The sequence below is a fragment of the Saccopteryx leptura genome, chromosome 12, assembly GCF_036850995.1.
Source record: "Saccopteryx leptura isolate mSacLep1 chromosome 12, mSacLep1_pri_phased_curated, whole genome shotgun sequence".
Lineage (NCBI taxonomy): Eukaryota > Metazoa > Chordata > Mammalia > Chiroptera > Emballonuridae > Saccopteryx > Saccopteryx leptura.
Window position 1 is genome coordinate 13,252,328 of NC_089514.1, and position 21,923 is coordinate 13,274,250.

Genomic DNA, 21,923 nt, shown 5'->3' on the forward strand with positions numbered 1-21,923 from the left:
CGCAGAAAGTGTGCTAACCGCCCATCATCCTCAGTGCCCCAAAGAGGCTGCCCAGGCCTGGCCCTCCCAGCTCTGTCTGTGAGAGCAAGAGAAGTCAGGCCTTAGAAAAAGCAATTCTTGGCGCTGGCCAGGTAGTTTACTTCGTTAGAGCATCATCCTGATATGCCAAGGCTGTGGGTTTGATCTTCTGTTAGGGCACATACAAGAAGCAACCAATGAATGCACAACTAAGTGGAACAACAAATTGATGTTTCTCCATCCCCCATCTTCCCTCCCTCCCTCTCCTCCTCTTTCTCTCTCCCCCCTCCCTCCTTCCCCCTCTACTCCTCTCTCCCTCCCCCTCTCCTCCCCCCTCCCCCTCTCCTCCCCCCTCTCCTCCCCCCTCTCCTCCTCCCCTCTCCCTCTCTTCTCCTCCCCCCTTTCTAATCCTCCCTCTCCCCTTCTCTCCTCCTCCCTCTCCCCTTCTCTCCTCCTCCCTCTCCCCTTCTCCCTCCCTATCTCTAAAAACAATTTAAAAAAGAAAGAAACTCCTTACCTGTCCTACGTGTCCAAAAGCTATGGCTGCCTTCTGGCTTTCCTCTCTTTTTCTTTCTTTTTCTTAACACTGTATTGCATTGTGGTGGTAGAAATTTTAAAATGAGAAGGTCAGAAAAAGTCCATTTGCTTAAAAGGAAGAAAATCATATAAGCTGTTCGTTAATGACCTCCCTTTGGTCCCATTGGGCCTGCTGAAGCATATTCTCAGGGGGTGAATTACCTCTTTCAAAGGCATTGGGGCTCCAGTCAGTGAATCACCCACTAATGGCTCCCCGGTATCCTGAAAGATACAATGTCTCCTCTCAAGTTCCGCCTGTTTGCCTGTTCTGCCAGGGCCTGATGCAGACCCCGGGAAAGGGTGGTTAATTACCTAAAGGAGGCGAATGCAGGGCAGAGGACACTTCCGGCACCTGTGGGCAGGTTGGAAGACGAGCCTGGGAGCTTCCTGTCACCTTTCCGTCCTTCCCAGTTGTAATAGGAACACGGCGTCATTTGCGTGCTTTATGCATTTTAATTCCCAGAGTTCCTCTCAGAAATGATGCCTTGTACATCTTAGGTCCATTTGCACGGTGTCACCGAAGCCCCATGTAAACTCTATAGGAAAAAAAAATTAGAAATGGGTTTTTCAGAATGCCCAATCTCAAGGTTTTTGTTTGAACTTGACCCTTCGTCGTTGCAGGTTCATTTACGCCTTGCTGCTCTCTTCCTCACCCTCCCCCTCCCCCAGAATTGGGTAAACCGGCCCAAGACTGCTCTCACCCGCTCTGAGGGAAAGCCGTTGGGTCTCAGCTCTTCCTAAGTTCCTCACTGCAAAGGCGCGGTGAGCAGACTTTTCACTCTCAATAAGGAAGAGGATTAGACATTTTCTCTGGGTGACTTTGGTTACAGGAAAAAATGCAGGATCAGATAGCTTTAGAAAGAACCCCCGCCCCTAGGCAACTGCAAGGGAGGTTAGAGTGAAACATCATCATAAAGGACGCTTCACAGCTGGGACCTGCACAGAGCTTTCATTTCCGCAACTTGTTGGGCTCTCGTTATTAAGGGGGGTTGCGGACCGTTTGAACTGGAATTGGAACCGCTTCCTGCACATTGCATCAAAGCCACGTGACGCTGCGTCCCGTGCTAACGTTTTTCTGCGCGTAGAGAACCCGGCTCTAGACGTGAACACCATGCCTTTCTCAAATGGAGGACGTCTTGGCACCAGTCGAATGAATACATTAATGTACTTTTTCATTACAAAGGGCAAATGTTCAGTCTGAAGTAATATATGTGTTACCCAAATGCTCACCTAAAAATACTAAAGAAAAATAAATGAGCCTGAAAAAAGAACTAGAAACTTAAGAACTCTGTTCCTCCTGCTGTCCGAAACGTAAGCATTTCCCCCAGGTATCTCTGCTCAACCTCTGTCCCTCCTGTCTCGTCCTGTCCTCTCTCCTGTTCTCCCTCGGTGCCTCCTAGGATGACTCCTAACCACTACATTTGACCAACCTGTTTGTTTACACCCTTTGAATGTCCCCCGCACTCTTTCAGACTCGGTAAACCCAGTGTCACTGAACTTTCTCAGCTGTAACAGCGCTGGCCAATAGAACTTTCTGTGGTCATGGAAATCTTCGGTTTCTGCACTGTCCAATATGATAGCCACTAGCCACTTGTGGCTCTTTAATCAAAATGAAATAAAATTAGAAGCTCAGTTCCTCAGTCCGCTAGCCACAGCTCAAGTGCTCCAAGTCCCACACAGCTAATGACTGTTAGATCGGATATCACAGATCTTTAGTATTTGTGCTTGTATCACCTTTTTTTTTTTTCTTTTCCTTTTTTTTTAGGCTATGGGTTCTTGGGCAAACTACCCAAAATTAATGTCTCTGAGACTCAATTTTGTCATTTGTAAAATGGGACTAATAACAACCCTGACAAGGTTGTTATGAGGATTCAGTTAGTAGTAGTTACAAAACAGCTAGAATAGAACGTAACTGAAAAGTCTCTTTAAAAAGAATTATCAATCCTTTCCCCTTATCTCTTTTCTAATATTGACATCCAGCTCTCCATCTGAAGCTTAGATAAAGTGAACATTCACCAGAGCCATTTTAAGAATGGGTCCGTTTGCACGTTACAGAGAACACCTAAAAATACTGTGGGTTTAGGCTGCCGACATTTGGGGTTTGGTTAATGGAAAAGCACTGAGCACTTCTCTCGGCAGGAGGGCCAATACAAGAGTGCTCTGCAGGATCTAACAAGGTGCTCCTAGGTTGCTTGGAATTATTTTAGGGCATTAGCCTTGTTTCCCAGGGCATAATGACGGGAGAAAAGTCCCCAGGAGGCTAGCATCCGTAAGAGCATTGAGAGGTGTTGGGCCTGCTTCTCAGTAGATACTGGGGGGAGGGGGGGCGTGGTGTGCATGCGTGAACCTGATGAGGCTTCGTGTGCATTGGAAATGGCCTGGGATTGGGGTGCAGAGGTGTCCAGGGCCTTCAGCCCTCGACAGGAAGCCCTCTGGCGTGGACCAATGCTGCACACTCATCAAGCACAGAGTTTAAAGGGGGTTTGCATGGTTTATATCCTGGCTGCAATCCATTAAAGCTTTAATTACACTAATTAGGGATTTGGTATAATCAGGCTGGCTAGACTGAAATGGGGGGCCTGCTCTCTCTGTGAAGAAAAGCTTTGCGAAATAAACCAGCAGGATAAACAGAATTGTGGGGGCACGTGTATTTCTGGGAACCAGCTGATGCTAAGGATTAGTGCATGCCTTTGGCATACAGATGAAGGCTGCCCATTGTAAATCAGCAGAAGGGCTGGAAGCCCCTCCAAGAAACACTTCATTAGCAGTTAAGTACAGTGACATTCTTCAAAATTTTAAACACACACACATACACAAACCCTGAAATTTTTTTCCCCCTGAATAACCTGTAAATTCTCGGTTTGGGGTGGAACTTGCGGGGGAATCGGATCGAAGGGATCTTGTAAAATACAATTCATTTCAGCGCTATATTGAATAACAGTTCTGTGTTATTCTTTTTCCTCCCCTAATTAAAGGAGACTGGAAGTACCAGTATAATATTCAAAGCAGTGCACCATTCAACATTATAACGGCCCCCGTAGCTGAAAGATTTGGGAATTGCTGGCTCAGACCTTCCGAGTTAAGGCCATTTAATACTAGATATTCTGATTGACAGCACTCAAAAATTTTAAGGGGTGTGTGTGTGTGTGTAGAGAGAGAGAGAGAGAGAAAGAGAGAGAGACTGACTCTATCATTATGCTATGAACCAGATCAGTCAATTTTGAATCTTTATTAGGTATTTCCCAGGGATTATGTTGAAAAATTTTTCCCTTTTCTTCCTCCATATTTTTTTTTTTTTTTTTTTTTTTTTTTTTTTTTCATTTTTCTGAAGCTGGAAACAGGGAGAGACAGTCAGACAGACTCCCGCATGCGCCCGACCGGGATCCACCCGGCACGCCCACCAGGGGCAACGCTCTGCCCACCAGGGGGCGATGCTCTGCCCATCCTGGGCGTCGCCATGTTGCGACCAGAGCCACTCTAGCGCCTGAGGCAGAGGCCACAGAGCCATCCCCAGCGCCTGGGCCATCTTTGCTCCAATGGAGCCTTGGCTGCGGGAGGGGAAGAGAGAGACAGAGAGGAAAGCGCGGCGGAGGGGTGGAGAAGCAAATGGGCGCTTCTCCTGTGTGCCCTGGCCGGGAATCGAACCCGGGTCCTCCGCACGCTAGGCCGACGCTCTACCGCTGAGCCAACCGGCCAGGGCTCTTCCTCCATATTTTTATCCCTATGTATTTTTCAAGTGATCGTGTGAACACAGGATGAGAAATGCATTTGACCATTCCCCTAAAAGAGGGAGAGGAGAGAAAGTTGCAAAAGGTTGATAACGTGGCAGGTCCCAACATACTGCTGATCTCTCTCGTTTTGTGCGTTTTTGAAATGATACAAAATTTAAAGGATCACCTTGTCAGCCCTCTCATCCTCTCTAGCACTTATGCACAGTTTGCAGTTTTCTGAGTAGCTGTAGAAGAATTCACAAACTCCAGCGGAAGAGTAGCTGTGAAGGTTCGCATCCCTCTGTGGTTGTTTTTTTTAAGTGATTCTTCAATCCTCGCACATGTGTGCCAGATCCCTGGACACCTTTCTCAGGCGCTGGCCTCCTGGGAAACAACGAACACCTAACCCTTTTGTCCAGAAGCGGCTTAACTGAATTTTTGCAACAAAAGGGAAGAAAATCACTTCAGGAAAAAAAAAGTTTCCAAGGCCCAAGAATCTTTTTTTTTTTTTTTTTTTGCATTTTTCTGAAGCTGGAAACAGGGAGAGACAGTCAGACAGACTCCCGCATGCGCCCAACCGGGATCCACCCGGCACGCCCACCAGGGGCGACGCTCTGCCCACCAGGGGGCAATGCTCTGCCCATCCTGGGTGTCGCCATGTTGCGACCAGAGCCACTCTAGCGCCTGGGGCAGAGGCCAAGGAGCCATCCCCAGCGCGCGGGCCATCTTTGCTCCAATGGAGCCTCGGCTGCGGGAGGGGAAGAGAGAGACAGAGAGGAAGGCGCAGCGGAGGGGTGGAGAAGTAAATGGGCGCTTCTCCTGTGTGCCCTGGCCGGGAATCGAACCCGGGTCCTCTGCACGCTAGGCCGACGCTAAGGCCCAAGAATCTTGAAGGCTGTAAGCTTGTGATACCTACAGACATCTATTCTGTGAAGGGACAGCTCAAGTGTAGAACTGACTTTGCCCCCAAAAGAGTTTCTCTGCCTCAATGGATGAATTCATGTAAGGATAAAGGCTGTTCATGCCTCTTTGTTCCTAAACAATGCAAACTTAGGGATTGCTGCTCTGTGGACAAGTGACTCACATACACAGATAAATTTGAACGTGGAGTTGGCCTTGTATGTATGAATACATGCAGTTATCTGAGTATGTTCAGTGGGGACTGCCCTCGTCTTGGACGTAGCTTTCTCTTCGGTGCCATGTTTATTGTCTGCCATCTCTGCTCCCTGATTCTCTGAAAGTGGACAAGCTGTTAGGACCAGTTAAGTTAGGAAATGCCTAGCCTGGGATATTGGTAGAAATAGCAGTGGTTTGGCCAGGGGTGGGGAAGGCATGTGTAAGTCAGGGATGACAACTTTTAGCTTATGTATCCCCTTAATCAGTGGAAAGTGGCATTGCGGGACATGGTGCTGAGGAAGATTTTAAGGCTGAGTCGGTAAACAGCACAGCCAGGTGGGCGGTGCCTGATCTGTGGCGGCTCTCGTGAGCAGTGCGGATGGATTACAAGCATACGAGAGGCACTGTACGTGCCCTCCCTGGCATAGAAACAGATCCTGTCCGTGTGACGTCTCTGACGTTGTGTCCTCTCCCATTCACCAGCATCTTCCTGTGTGCCTCATCCTCCAGTGCTAGATTCACCTGGAGTCACTTGTCCTTGGTAAATGTTGACTGCCACCCAGCTTCCCTGGTCAGAAGAGTTCACCTAAGAAGAAAGTCTGGGCAGCATCAGAGAAGTTCTTATCTTTGGAAATGGACTTCTGATCACAGACTTACACATCTGTTGAAGTCCGTCTGTGGACTAACATAAATTTCACCCACAAATAACATCGTATGTAGGAATTACCCAATCCGACGGCTGTTGCGTTTTTAACATTCCTTGGGGGTAGGGCCAGGAGCATAGGGCCAATACCAATGGAAATACCAAGACTCTGAGTGGCCTCCTGACATATACGGGGATATTACATTGAGCCAACTGTTTTTCGTGTGTTTATCTTGTAAGATCTTGACAATCACCCCCATGGAGGCAGGTGTTAGGGTTACTTCTGTTTTGTAAATGAGAATCCCAAGACTAAACAGGGTAAATAATTTGCCCAAGCTGGAATACCTAGTAAGTCAGATGAGGAGTTTGTCTCTGGAGCCAGGATTTCCAACCCTCAGACTGTGTTCACAGCCATTAATGATACGGGCACAAAAACTCCTGAGACTCTAAATCTAATTTTTTTTTTCTTTAGTTTTTCAACTTCTTTTAGCCTATGGGGAGAGTTAAGCATCATCTCATTAGCAGTTTACATGGAAACCTCAAATAACTCATTTAATTTACTTCCAGAGGAGGGAAAACGAGAAAACTCAAAAGCTATTTGTAGGTTTGTACCACAAAACCTCATAAAATACAACTTCTTTGTTTTCTTCATTGGTTTTTACACGGATGTCAAATTAGCAATGAGAACCATGTGTACGGAACGGCCGAAGTTATTCCTAATTAGGTGGAAGGGGACGAGGGATGGAAAGGACGCAGAGCGCTGCCAAGAGAGGGATATTCCCGTTGGTCCCGACCCCGAGATTCATGGGCATAGTTTTCAGAAGTGGTTTTTCTTCTTGGCATTGGCCAGGAAAAAAGACCATGGTTTTTACTCCAGCCAGGCTGAAGTCAGTCAAAATTAATTGCTTCACTGATAATTTATGCTGACCTGCGGCTTAAAATAGCGGCCGCTGGAATGTGAACCAGCGCTTTCATAAAGGTAGAATTAACTGTGTCGTTCCTTGTTGTGAGAAAATGCCCAGCCTCTGCTGGGAGCGGACGAAGTCACGGTGTTCGGGAACGGGATTTTTGTTCCTTATTACAGCTATTCGGCTTCCATGCATGAGTTTCATTAGAGTGCTAAAATTCTGGAAAAGAGATTATTGGTTTAAAAAAAAAAAAAGTCATTCCAAAGTACTATTCACAAAACAGCGACTAGTCTTTGAATGGTGCTGTTCATGAGGACGTTTCCACTGGTCTGCAGTCCACACGTTGCCTGTGGGGTGTGAGGGGCCAGGGAGCACCCCGTACCCCGTATCCCGCCCCTGTGTGTCCTTCCTTTACTGAGACACTGGGCTCCTCCCCTCTTTCTCCCAGGTCCTGGAAAGGAGAAGCTACTGGAATGGGGTGCTCTTGTATTTTGACATCTTTCAGTTTGCCCAGAATATGGCAAATGATTCCTCCTAAACTTAATAGTTTCATGTTGGTCAACATTCCTTGCCACTCAATTTTTAGCTATGGCAATGACAGAAAATAAAGTTGGGTATTTTTTAATAACTTGTATCTAGAGAATAATTATAAGCAATATGTTGGTATAAACAGTATTTTATGTATTTTATGACGTACAGACGTGATTACAAAATAATGATCAACTTCTATATTGTAGCTCCTCTGCATCTCAAAAACAATTTAAGTAAGATGTTACCTATGTTTTATTATTATCATAACCTCAGAATAAAGTACAGTCTTTCTCAAGAAAGGATTATTTTATTCCAAGATTGGTATGTCTTTTCTATGTTTTATGTTAAAATGGATTTCTTTTGAATGAAAGACTAGAATGGGCAGTAGTAGTTAGATAAAGTATACCACGTGGCAATAAAAATGGACAATTCAGTGTCATTAAAGAAGTATTTTTTAAGAGTTTTAGAATATGCAAGCTATAATAAACCATAAGGAATGTAAATGAACTGGAGTTCCCCTAAAGAAAAAGAAAGAAAATGAGTAAAGACAAAGCTCTCCTCTTCTTGTTACCTTTTTTCCTTACTCCCTTCGCTTGTCTCATCTCCTTGTCCCCCAAAATAAAGTGAGCATTTATAAGCAACATTAGCTACAAGATTTGATATGAAATTGGCTTGCCCTCCTGTTAGCTTATTATGTACAGATTAGACCAGAACTCTTCAAAGTCCAGGAATTATCTGCTTCTGTATGTGTCTGATAGAAACTCAGTAAGGAAAACATAAAAGGAAAAAAACATGTCTCGCTTAATGCAAGAAATCTGTTGGTCTGGGTGTGGTACCCAAACACAGAATTTGATTCTCTCTCTGGGTACTTCACAAATTGTGCCCACAGACCATGTGAATATCAGACGAAAATCACATACACAACCCTCCCAAGCTAAGTGCCAAACTGACCCGATCAGATGGTATGTGTGGGTTTTTTTCCTCGCTTTTACTTTTATTATTTAGCATTAAAATTTTTAATAGAGACATGTTAAAGGAGGCTCAGCATTTTGGTGACACTGCAAAAGTTTTTATGGAGCCTCAAAACCCACCCCATAGGCCTCAGATCGTGAAGTCAAAAATAGCTCTGGGCAGAGAAACGAAGCCAATGATTTTTCGAACGATAGGAGACACTTTCTGAAATCAGCGGTATTTGGGAGTCCACGTTTTCTTTTGTCTCCTGGAAAAAAACAAAGTTCCCAGATAACCAGGGAAGGACCCGTTGTTAACAGAGGGGCACAGACATGGCTCCCCCTTCCCTGCTGGCGGGTCATGTTTCCCTGGCCAGCTGTTTTAACCAAACACCCCCTCCGACTTCACTGTGGCTTTAAGTTGCTGCTAAAACGAGAAGACCCACCCCGTGAATTTATTAGCAGATGTGCGTCCTGAAAGCCATCATTACTTGGAGACGGAGCGGCCAGATCCCCTGACATGTGGGCCACACAGGATCGCAGGCGGGCTACGTACCCTCCGTTCCCACGGCCACTTCCCACGGCCTGGGTTCTAGGTCCTGCGAACCGCTCTGCCTCCTCCCTGGCGTCCTGTCCACGCTCGTCCTGGGTTGCACACTGTAGTCGTCAGAGGAGAGAAAAATCCGTAGTGCACAGGCTGGACTCTCTGCTGGAAAAACACATCGTGTCCTCGTCACGTCGGCTGTCTCACTTCTGGGGCGACGCGTGACCAGGTCTGGGAGCGCTGGGAGCCCCACCATCTCCCTGCCAGCTCCCGGCAGCCTCCCTCAAAGGCTCTCTGGGTTTCGCAAACTTGTTTTCACTGGAAAATGGCAATGCCCAAAGGGCCACTGAAAAAGCAGAACAAAGCTTTTAAACTTGGAACGAAGCTTTGTAGAGAGGGGCTGGTTGTGGTTCTAACCGCGTCAGAACCTCGTGCAGCCTTCGAGTCCCCCAAGTCGGGGGCGGGCTACACTGCCGAGAGAGACATCCTGTTGTCAGCTGGCTCCGTGGACCACCTTCTGTTGCCTGTCCTGCTGGAAAGCCCTTCCACAGTTTGGGTTTTCTCAAGAATCAAGGCAGGGAAGTGAAGAAAAGGAGGTGCGTAGTTTATAGATGCCCCCAGCATGTAGTCCCTAAGGTGTAGGAAACTTCTGTTTGAATTCCAGCTACTATAGCTGCCTTCTTGAATTTGCCTACAATTAACATTGGTAGTAATAAACACGTACAGAACCAGGAAAGATTTGCTTTCAGAATCGGCTGAACTCAATTCATGATGCCAGTACTTACCTGGTTACCTAGTGATTCAGCTCAGAAGGTACCAGATTGCTGACGTATGTGTCAGAGATGAAAAATTTGTGAGTTAGGGTTTCCAGAACAAGTGTTGTTCATATCCGATATGGACCAGGCACCTGACATTTGTCAAGCATAGTGTCAGGCCCTGTTCTAAGTGCTGGACATATATCACTTCACTTAATCTTCACAACTGCTCTGTCAGTAGGTCCTGTTATTGTCAGCATCTACAAGTGAGACAGCTGGGGCACAGAGAGGTTAAGTAACTTGCCCAAGGTCACACAGCTGGAGAGCACAGAGCACAGATTAGAATTTAAAGAGTTTGCCTCTAAAGCCCACTGTCTTAACTGCTGCTCTCGTATTTTCTAATCAGTAGGCCATGACCTATTATTAGTTCTAGAAGTCAGTGTGGTGGTCAGGACCAGGAGAGTTTGTTAAAATGAAACAGAATAGAAAAATATCAGCTCATATCACATGTAAGGATTGTCTCATGAAATTTTTGTTTTAGGCGTTCACGTAAAAAATAAAATGTTTCTATCTTGATGTCCAGGTACGTTTCATAATTCATAATGTTTCTGATTTCAGAAAGGTAATAGGGTACAAATACTTCATATTACCTAACACTCCCTACAGGGTCGGAAGCCATCCTTTGTAATCAAACACATTGTTAGTATTTGTGAAGCATATAAATATTTACACTAACTCCAATATGTAAAGTTGAAGGTGGCTTTTCAGTAGTTCACATCAGGCTTTGTCTCCCAATAAGTTTTACTGCCAAACTTACAAAAAAAACCAAAAAAACTTTTCCGTTTTAGAGCTTTGGAGATGTCAAAAACTGCTGATTGCAGACTTAATGATACATAGGTACGATATGTATCATTTATAATACCATTGCATGGGGGGGAGGTCAGCAAAAGTCTGGAAGACACTGCATGGTACCGTTACTAGAATCCTTGACAGCCGGAGGCAGGAAGGAACGCAGGGGCGATATAGTCCGTATTTCCGTAAACCTGAAACGTCTCGATTTTAACAAGGAGAAAAGCCAGGGCCCAAGAGGAGAGTGCTGGGACCTCCGGGGGCCACCCGCCTATTCCTCCCAGAACGCTGTCCTGTCACACAACTCGGGCCTCCGGGCCACACGCCCTCTCCAGGGCCTTATAATAACAACCAAACCACACCAGGCATCTCCGAGCTTGGATTCTTTTCAAGTTTTTGCAAGCGAGACTCCAGTTTCGAGTGGTCACTTCCATCATTATGTCCTCCGGGGCCAGGGAAAGCCAAGTGGCTTCCCCAGCAGGACACTCCAGCTCAGGGAGTTGGCCGCAGAGAGCGAGGTGGCCGGGCCGTCTCTGCCCAGGTTTCAGTGAATTCTGTCAATTTCCTGAGTTTGTGGTTGAAAGCGGTCCCCCTGGACCGGCAGTTTGACATTTCCCCCTGTGGTGTTATGTTCATGTTTCCATGTTTCACATGTCAGACTGGATGAACATTGTGGTCGAAGGATTTCAGAGATTTATAATGGGGCCTTGAAAATTTACTTAAGGAATATGTACTTCCCCAAGCAATAACAAATATTACTACAAATGACCTTATTAAATTAAAGTAACTTGGGCATTTCTGATTTGTAGGCAAGTTCAAATTAATCTTACAGCGGTCTCAGTTTCGAAATGAAAACACGGACCTCCTGACCACAGGTTTCCCGGCTCTCAGCAGCAGTGAGGGAGCCCTCGGCTGACGGGTTTTTCTCCCCTAAGAGTCAGTTTTCTCTCTCTGTGGAGAATCAGTGCTAGCAGGAAGACACCCTGAAAAATCACCGCCGTTGTCCCTGGAAACCAGGAAGTGTCAAAACTTCTAGCACTTGTCTTCCGCTATGAGTTGAATGGTGAGTCTAAGATGTATCATTTTTATATTTTTTAAAAAGAAAAGATGCTTTTCTTATCCGTTCTTTATTCCTTTCCCAGTTAGCTCCTTTAGTGAGTAGGCAAGGAGCCTGGTTCAAATGCTGTTTTTGCTCATTAAAAAAATAACTACAAAGCACACTCACCGGTAAATGTTTTTAAACTGACTCTTGGAGAGATAAAAAGCCCTGATTTGTAATACTTGCCAATTACCATGGTGCCCTACTCCCACCACTGGCCAACGTCAAGCTCCCAACGTGACCTCATTGCTCAGAGGTGGCATGAGAGGGGCAGTAGCACGTCATTAGGTAGTAATTCTACCAAACGGAGATGATAATCATGGAAATAACCTCGATAACATAGCTAATAGCAACTAAAGTGGCATAAAATAATTAAGAACCAATAAGCTGAGTATTCGTATCTTTGTTTTTAATATACTTATTTTAATTACAAGTTCATCTCATTTAATTTTTAATAATGGGTGTGTTGAATTAAATAAATGGCTTTAATTTTGAATAACGGGCTCACAGAAATCCCTGGGAATGTAAGGTTCAGCTCTCACAAGTGGGCACGAGCCCACTGCAGGACACCAGTGCAGAGCATGAAGCGTTCAGGCAAGGCCCTGGCCGGTTGGCTCAGTGGTAGAGCATCAGCCTGGCGTGCAAGGGGTCCTAGGTTCGATTCCCGGCCAGGGCACACAGGAGAAGCGCCCATCTGCTTCTCCACCCCTCCCCCTCTCCTTCCTCTCTGTCTCTCTCTTCCCCTCCCGCAGCGAGGCTCCACTGGAGCAGAGATGGCCCGGGCGCTGGAGATGGCTCCTTGGCCTCTGCCCCAGGCGCTAGAGTGGCTCTGGTCGCAACAGAGCGACGCCCTGGAGGGGCAGAGCATCGCCCCCTAGTAAGCAGAGCGTGGCCCCTGGTGGGCGTGCCGGGTGGATCCCGCTCGGGCGCATGCGGGAGTCTGTCTGACTGTCTCTCCCCGTTTCCAGCTTTGGAAAAATACAAAAAAAAAAAAAAAAAAAAAAGAGTTCGGGCAAGAGGGCGCAGCCAACGCCCTGCATTCCCCAGGCCCTAAGCTCGGCCTCCTCACCCCCTTCAGCTTGGAAAACCGTGGCTCCGAAGCAAACTGGAAAGCTCGAGGACCCTCGTTCCCGAGGCAACACGGCAGAACAGGAGCATTTAAGTCAGTCCCCAGGCTGGGTTTCTCTGATACCGGTTCTGCCACTAGCCATTAAGGGGACCTTGAACAGGTCGCTCCACCTGAGATCCCAGTGAAAAATGAGGTGCTTGGACTAGGGCAGGGGTCCCCAAACTTTTTACACAGGGGGCCAGTTCACTGTCCCTCAGACCATTGGAGGGCCGGACTATAAAAAAACTATGAACAAATCCCTGTGCACAATGCACTTATCCTATTTTAAAGTAAAAAAACAAAATGGGAACAAATACAATATTGAAAATAAAGAACAAGTAAATTTAAATCAACAAACTGACCCGTATTTCAATGGGAACTATGCTCCTCTCACTGACCACCAATGAAAGAGGTGCCCCTTCCGGAAGTGCGGTGGGGGCTGGATAAATGGCCTCAGGGGGCCGCATGCGGCACGTGGGCCGTAGTTTGGGGACCCCTGGACTAGGGGGTCTGTCTTATCTAGTCTTCCAGCTCCCAAACCCCATGTTGGCTATGATTACCAGGGGCTTCAGAAAAGATAGCCCCTCCTAGCGAAGTCCACTGAGAAGAAGTCATCAGACCATAGTGATGTGGCTTCGCAAGCCTCCCTGACCTCCCTCTCAGCCTTGGAAACCGGGCGATCATTTCTGATCCTGACGATGGAAACAGCTGGTCTTCCAAAGATGTGTCTTAGTGAGGTGCCCTTGAAGATGGCAGTGGTGTAGTCTGACTCGAGCGAGGTCCTCCAGTCTTCAGTTCTCGGCTGCAATCACAGCCTTGTCTCCTGCCTCCCCCAGGGATTCCTCGTGACAAAAACCTGTATTGATGGAACATTGCTTTGAAACTTCAGGGTTTAATACGTAGGCAAAGTCCTGGTTAACAAGTGAAAGAGGAAGAAGAGCAGGACAGCCTTCCCAGAAAGAAACTGGTGAATTTCAGCCAGCACTCCCAAGGCATTCGTATGCTCGCTCCAGTGTGTTGTCAGCGACAATAAATTGCGCGGCCGTGATTCTTGGTGGGGCAAGGTTGAGGTGATTTATGGGTGTAGCTGCCAGTTCATAACCACCAATCCAGGAGAGAAGCAAGAGGGGTGGAGGGAGAAAAAGGCTGGCGGAGTGCTTTATGAGTTTCACGTTTAATGCTTTTAACATGGTGCCTCGTTCTCACGTCTAGAAAGCAGATATAAGCCAAAAATAGGTTGCCGCCCGAAGCCGCACAAACGCAGGATGGAGGTCACGGTGAGGTTTGCGTGTGTGCGTTGTCATGGTGGTTTATAGTTGTTCTACATCCGTGCTGGAGGGGAGTATGTATTCTACAATAAAAAGTATGAGCTATTGGTACTTTCTAACCAGAGCTAGTCAAGACCTGGAGAAGCCCCACCTCCGGCCCTCAGTCTTTGACAAGAGTTGGACACTTTATGGGACTCTCTGGGCTGATGCCTGGTCGGCCATTGCACAGTCCATTCTGTACATGAGGCGTGAACATGCAGTGCACCCTAAGAAACTTGCCTTAGTTAAGGGATATGTATAGATAAAGCCGCATTGTAAAGCTTTCTATAATGACAACAGCGTATGTGACGGGCATTGAAATTCTCACCGTAGCCGTCTGCTATCAGTGTGTCTGGGTTTCTCCTTCCTCCCAGTCCAGATGTGACTTACCATTCAGGGGGCAGTCTTACCGTGAGGGGTGTTGCCTATCTATTAGCATAGTTGACATTCCATCCTAGCAGGTTATCAGAATTAACCAAAGATCAAGTTCTCCTGCAGAAAGAGAAAAGGTGTGTGTTAACCCTTTACCTACGATAATTAGTCTCATTTTACAGAGAATGAAGCTGAGGTTTAGAGAGGTTCCTCGCCTTCCCTCAGTCACATGGTACGCAGCCAGGCCTGCTCCAAGTCCCAGGCTCTCATCCAAAATGCAAGATGTTGCTCGTTGGTTCTGCCCTGCAGCCTGTCTGTGTTTGTACCTTGAGACACTACCGTGAACTGCCTAGCCTGAGAACAGTTGCTCTTCGTGGAAGAAGCCCATGGACGCCCACATGGCTAACCCCAATTTGTGCGGCTCAGTGCTGTGCCTGGGAATAGAATAACAAAAGAAAGCACTAGTTCCTTGCTTTTCTCTGAGAGCCCATATTTTGAGTAGAGGTTATGAAGAGGGCGGGGGAGAGCACTTTAAAGAGCAGCAGAGCCAACTTTACATCCGAAAAGAAACGAGTACTTAGCTACTGGGTGCAAACAATTCTGTTCTGCATACTTTCTTTCCTTTTAAATCATCACCATCTCGTAGCACCAAACCTAAGTGTTCAAGGCAAAGCATGTAGCTTTTACTACACCTGTTCTACTTATAAAATCCAGTTTAGTTATCTAGATTGTATTGCAAAATGCCATTCAAGAAACGTGCCATTTGTGTTCCAAGTATAAAAGCAGACATTTTAAGACACTGTAACAATATTGTAATATTGTTTCAATGGGTGCGTGACCGACTCTCTGCTTTTACCAGGCATTGGCGCTATCTGTTGGCTTCCCCAAGTTCAGAGTTTCAGGAAGATACGTGCTGAGGAATTTTGCAGGCAGGATGTACAATGGGCTAAGTAAAACATCATCTTTCAAGTGCAGTGGAATTCGTTATGATGCATTGTATTAAAATAGTCAAAACAGAATTGATGGAGGGCAGATACGGAGAGGACTTGAGGGGCTTGGTGTTCTGTTCTTAGCGTAGGCAGCGGGTACAGGTGCCTGTTTTGTTACCTACATGCTTTCATACAGTTCCCTAGGCTTTCCATCTTAATTTTCAAAAACACAGCTGACAAAGTCTGCCTGCCAATTATATAAAAAGGTATTTGCTGCTTAGGTAAGAGACAGTTCATAGATTGTTTTGAATTACATGAATTTATAAAATGTTAGTTTATACAGGCCCTGGCTCAATTGTTTAGAGCATTTTACCAATACACCAAGGTTGTGGGTTTGATCCCCAGTCAGATCCATATAAGAATCAACCAATGGGTGCATACATAAATGGAACGACAAATTGATGTTTCTTTCTCTCTCCCTTCCTTTCTCCCCCTCCCTCTCAAAATAATTAACACACACACACACACACACACACACACACACACACACATATTTTAACCTGACCTGTGGTGGCATAGTGGATAAAGTGTTGACCTGGAACATGAGGTCACCAGTTCGAAACCCCAGGCTTGCCTGGTCAAGGCACATATGGGAGTTGATACTTCCTGCTCCCTCCTCTTCTTTCTCTCTCTCTACCCCTCTCTAAAATAAATAAAATCTTTTTAAAAAATTGTTAGATTATACAGTGAAGAAAGAACAAAACTTGAAGATTGCTAACCTAAGATAAGTGTTGAATAACTTTGAGGTTTCCAAGGTAAAAGTATCAGGAAAAGTCACCTTTGCCTTTAAGATAAGTCACAACATAAACAGCCTAGTGGCAGCCTTCCTCCTTGAACTGCTCTCCTCCCTTCTTCTGGAGTCAGCTGGGGCTGACTGATTCAGTGGTTCTGTAAATGTTTGCTGAGGTGGGCATGGCAACGTGCTAGCAGCCATTAGCGGGGCTGAGTCCTTCCCATCAGCAGATAGCTGGGGAGACAAGACCTTCAATCAGCCAAGAAAGAATTTGAAACCCAAGTAACAACATGAGAATCTGGAGTAATACAAAGAGAATCAGAGTTTTCATGAGGCCGTAATGTTAACCTACCTATAAAGGAAGACCTCTCCACCTCGGAGTGGTTGGCGAGCTCCGAGAATAGGCGGGCAGTCTATGCATTGAGAGAGAGGACCTTGCCGGAGAGGGGCAGTCTAGAACTTGGCACACTGCAGTGGGCACGGAGTCTGTGTTTCCCACCATCGGGTTTGCCTAGGGAGGGGCAGAATGCGCCTGGTGTTGAAGCACCTTAAGACAACCAGCTAGAAGGTGACTTCGTCATCTAGGGAATTCTGGTGGGAGTTTTGAGACTGGGACAGGCCTTTGAATGGGTCCCTTCCGCAGGTGGGAGCGTCTGTCAAACTCAGGGCAGTTGTCGGTAAGTGGCCCCATTACTTACCTGCCGCTGTCCCTCCAGATTCATGACAGACGCCGCCCGCCGAGAACAGGAGTCCCTCAAGAAGAAGATCCAGCCGAAGCTCTCGCTGACCCTGTCCAGCTCCGTGTCCCGCGGGAATGTGTCCACGCCGCCGCGCCACAGCAGCGGCAGCCTTACTCCCCCCGTGACCCCGCCCATCACGCCCTCGTCCTCCTTCCGCAGCAGCACTCCAACCGGTGAGTGGCCTGGCCCCACGCTGCGAGCGCGGGGCTGGGGAGAGTGAGTGTGTGTGCGTGGTGTGCGCGTGTGCGCGCGCAGGGTGTGTGTTTGTGTGATGTGTATGTGGTGTGTGTGTGTGTGTCTGTGTGATGTGTGTGTGTGTGGTGATCTGTGCTGGGCCAGAGACAGATGGTGATTCAGACCTGTTTGACCCTTTACTAGTCTGAATAGAATTTGTTGGTTCATTCATCTCTTTGTTATTGAAGAAGTATCTGTGGATTAGTGCCTATAATATGTGTGCGGCCGCGGTGTTTCGTAGCTACGTGTCCAGCCATCACCACTGATTGTGTGTGAGGTGACTGGGCGTCCCGGGTTTGCTTCAGGCAGGTGGAGGAGGTGAACCAGGACAGCCGTGTGGTGATTATTGTTGAGGCCGGGTAGTGACTGGCACCAGGCTCCCAATGTTGGCTTATTAAAATCATTTCCTTAAGATAATGATTATAAAAAAGATGTGGGTTTTTTGTGTTTGTTTGTTTTTTTAAGAGTTTGTGCCATCCTCTACAGAGGATGGATCGGTTCGTTTGCGCTGGCTGTGTGTCCCTTTCCTCAGAGGGACCACTGTGGCTCCCTTGTACTTTATTCTGTGAAGGGCTGCTTCCCAGCGTCGTCATGTCATATTTACGATGTGAGCCCAAGGAATGCTATGAGAATGTAACCCTGTGATCCTCTTGTCTGAGTATTTCTGTGACTATTTATTCATATAGAATATGAATTATGGGAGCAGTTTTATACCTGGGTGTGTTTTATACATGACTTAATATCGACTGACTCATGGCCAACACCAGATAACCGTGACCACCTCGATTAGTGTGGGTGCCTTAGAACCCGTGAAAATCAAGACAGTTTAGAAGTGAGAGTTTATTATTTTTCATGCAAGAATGTTTGGAAGAAATGGAATCATTTCCTTTCCTTCAGACGTAAAGAAATCTTTCTGACACCTTGCCTATTTTAGCAATTTCCCACCAAGGGGATTAATTTATGTTGTGGTCAAGAGGTATCATTTCCAATCTGTCAAGATCATTGGTAAGTTATTTGCTGCCTGCAGAATGTTCCATGTAAACACCAAAAATTAGCAGGGGAAATGGTTTCTTAAACCCCCTAGCCTGTGCAATTTTGATTGTGTGCATTTTTCAATGTTTAAAATGTTATTTTACCTGTAGTTAGAGAGATCAGCTTATTTTGCCTGACTAATGTGATTTTAGTCACTTTTGCTGCCAGCTTGTAAATAATAGTCCGTGTTTTCTACCTTTGGAACCCGCTCTTCCACGTTCCATATTCACCGTGTACTCCTGGTCCAGAGGTAAGTCCTCTTGCAGAGAACTTCATTACAAAATGTTCTTTACAATTGACTGTCTTGGCGAGACTGACCTGAAGCCCAGCTTCCTCCTGGGGTTGCAGGTGTTCCTTGGGTGTTCTTGGAACCAGGATGTATTCTGGAATTTCTAAACCCTACGAGAGTCTTCTCTCTCGTTTTTTTCATTTTCTCTCCTTATTTGTTTGGTTTCCTTTATATATATATATATATATATATATATATATATATATATATATATATATACACACACACACACACACACACATACACACACACACACATACATACACACATACACACATACATACACACATACATACACACACACACCCTTGAAAAAGTATTTACTTAGTCAAGGGTTAGAATGGTTAAAATCCTGGGTCAGTAGACTTTCTGTTTAGGACCAGCTGTTAAATACTGCGTGCTTGGCAGGCCGTAGGGCCTCCGTTTCGGCTGTGCAGCTGTAGAATTATGGGAACGAAGGAACGTGGTATCTTCCACTAAAACTGATAGTTTCTGTAAAACTTTATTGACAAAGACAGGCCAGACTGGTTTTCCAACCCCTGATTTCAGTCATAAAGATACAAAATTTAAAGATAAGCATAATTAAATTCCACGGAAATAGAGTGTTAAAACAATTTATATCTTAGAGTATAATTACTGAGAAGGAAAGGCAGTTAACGTTTGTAGTTCACATTACAAACTTAAGCTTACGGTATAGTGTATGTGTGATGTTGTTTTTAATCCTAGCGCCAGCCCCATGAGAGTTTTGTTCTTCCCACATACAGATTAAAGACATAGAGGCTTAGGAAGGTTAACGGGCCCCGTGTTGACCCGTTGGAAAAGGTGGCCTTTCCAGTGTACTCACACTTTCTCTCCACAGTCACCCCTTCTCAAAAACTAGCAGACCTTCGGTCACCTCGCTGCCCCACTCGCTAACCTGACAACTGCAAACTCAAAGCCAGCACTGTGTTGGGGTACCGAAGCTGGGGTTCGCCTTCGCTCACAGGCACGGTTCTGCCAAATAGTGTGTCAGAACGGGAGAATTTTTTTTTTATTCATTTTAGAGAGGAGAGGGAGAGACAGAGAGAGAGAGAGAGAGAGAGAGAGAGAGAAGGGGGGAGGAGCTGGAAGCATCAACTCCCATATGTGCCTTAACCAGGCAAGCCCAGGGTTTTGAACCGGCGACCTCAGCATTTCTAGGTCGACGCTTTATCCACTTCGCCACCACAGGTCAGGCAGAACGGGAGAATTTGCTGCCAGTTACGTTTAATCGGGGTTTTCGTTAAGGGTCAGTTGGAGCTGACTCCAGAAAGCTGAGGGTTAAATGCTCAGGTTTGCAAACCCGTTCAAGGCTTCCCTTTGACCAGGTGAGAGTTTGTATACCAGATACCGGTGAAATGAGACGCTACCTGTCAGGACCTCCACCCCCCACTTTCCCGCTGCACCCTTCTCTTATTCTTTTACTCTGTTTACCAGATTAATCTTACTTAGTTTGTAGTTCGAGGGATCGCGGTTCTGACTACATCTGTGAATAAGCCTACCTCAAAAACCAGTCACCAATAAATAAATCATGACCATGGCAAACAAGGGATTGCTCCATAGCCATTCACAACAAAGTTGTAGGTCCCTATGTCATGACATGGAGTTTTCATGTTAAAGGCTTGTAAAACTCTATATGCATGCAATAGGATCCCAATCTTATTATTTTACTCCAGAAAGTTAACTGATAGATAGGAAGATGGATATTATGTTCTTTTTTTCTCCTGTTTTCTAAGATGAGCCTGTATTATTTTTGTAACCAAAACAGCTGTTCAGTAAATATAACTGGGAGATAAGACATAGAACTCTGATCTACACCCCCCTCTTCTAAAAAAAAAAAAAAAAGCGTTGAATCTATTTCTTTCAGATTAATTTGATTGACTCTGCAGAGTGAGGGGGAGTGAGGTTATCCTATAGGAAGGGCCTTTAGCCAGCAAATTGTTTTGGTAATGAGTGCCTATAGCTTAGTTTAAAAAGTAATTTTTTTCCCCCCTGTTCTCATATTTAGCCACTGATTCTCTTAAAAGAGTGACTGTCGATCAGGCTGAAGGTGGAAATCACCTCAAAAAATTTTGAACCTTTTACCTGGGCTCGGTTGGTGGGTGGGACTGGGGCATTGGGAGTTTTTTTTAAAAGTTCTCCTGGGTAAATAATTCTCACCTATAGCCAGAGTTCAGAAACCACTGCCTTAGAATGTGACCCACCTCGTTGCCATAGCTGTGTGTTTTCTTGCTTGGGTTAACATATTTCCACCTCGCCTGGAGGAAGGTTACTGTAGCCCACTTACTCAGACTCGGAAATGAGTCCGAGGGGACTGAACAGATGCTCGCTTATGTCTTAATGGAGGAGCCGTGGAGAGAGTTGGCTGCATTTCTGGTTATAATAGCATTGCATAGTCTCTCCTGGAAAATATTTGTATATATATTTTGGCTGATTCAGGGGGAAAAAATTCAAGTATGAAACCATAGAAAGGCAGCCAAGGAAATGAAACTCTTTCTTCTTGTTGTTGTCTCCTTTCTTGTTTCGGCTACCTATAATAACCGTGAGGTCGCAGATCATTGCGTTTAATGCATAATTCAAGGTTCTGCATCGTGTTAATTCCCTCCGTATTCCTGCGTCTCCTGTTTAGCCTTACAGTAGACCCTTCACATTCTTTTATGGCGTTTGCAATAAATTGCTCAAATTATAAGGAGTTTGAAAATTTTCGGGAGTTGCTGATATATAGCAAACCATTGAAAAGAAGTAGATTTCCCCCCCAGGATGGAAATTACTGCACAATGCAGACGTTCAGAACTGATAGAATTTGATTTGACGGTGAAGAAGCTCTGTCTGAATGAAGATGAAGTGAACTCGCCCCCTGGCCATGCCTTTATTTTTAGAAAGCAAAATAAACTTAAATAGCCTTCAGAAAGCCAGCAAATCTCAGAAAAAATAAATAAACTAAGGTAAGATCTAAAATAACATACCTCTCATTCCCCCCCACACACACCCAAAAGAAGAGAAAGTAGGAAAAATTGCAGAGAGATAAATCCTATCCTATTTAATGGTGGAGAATGAGAAAAGCCAAGCAGAGCATTTCAGCCTGACTGAACCGTGTGACCTCCTTATGGATTCCTGAGGCCGTGTGTTGGTATTTCTGGTGGGTTCTTCCCTAAGGAGCTGAAGGTCTGTGGGATGCCTAAGACATTCCTAAAATCCTCCTCTTCCAAAAAGGGCCCTGGTTTATGTTTCCCCTTCCAGGAGCTGCCGTGTTATCTGGCTTGGGCTGTGTTCGGGGTCTCGGACACACCCTTTCCGGACCTCTGGTTTGTTTGCTCCTGTGCTTCTGTTCTACTTTGTCCTAATCACCGTTCTTCCCTCTTCTTTACTGATTGGCTTGTAAAACCTGCGCCCGGTTTCCTG

General features: G+C 45.9%; 1 protein-coding gene and 1 long non-coding RNA gene across 2 annotated transcripts in view; one reads left to right on the top strand and one right to left on the bottom strand.

Moving 5' to 3' along the window:
* JAZF1 (JAZF zinc finger 1) overlaps positions 1–21,923 on the top strand; it is a 327,157-nt gene that overhangs the window by 270,046 nt on the left and 35,188 nt on the right. The window contains exon 3 of the mRNA XM_066354177.1: positions 16,925–17,121. Within this exon, the coding sequence (XP_066210274.1) occupies positions 16,925–17,121 (197 nt within the window). The remainder of the gene's footprint in view (positions 1–16,924; positions 17,122–21,923) is intronic.
* Positions 14,012–16,996, bottom strand: LOC136384105 (uncharacterized). The gene is made up of 3 exons (XR_010747526.1): positions 16,907–16,996; positions 14,525–14,606; positions 14,012–14,158 (listed from the first exon to the last, which is right to left on the bottom strand). It is a non-coding gene; the product is annotated as an uncharacterized lncRNA (long non-coding RNA).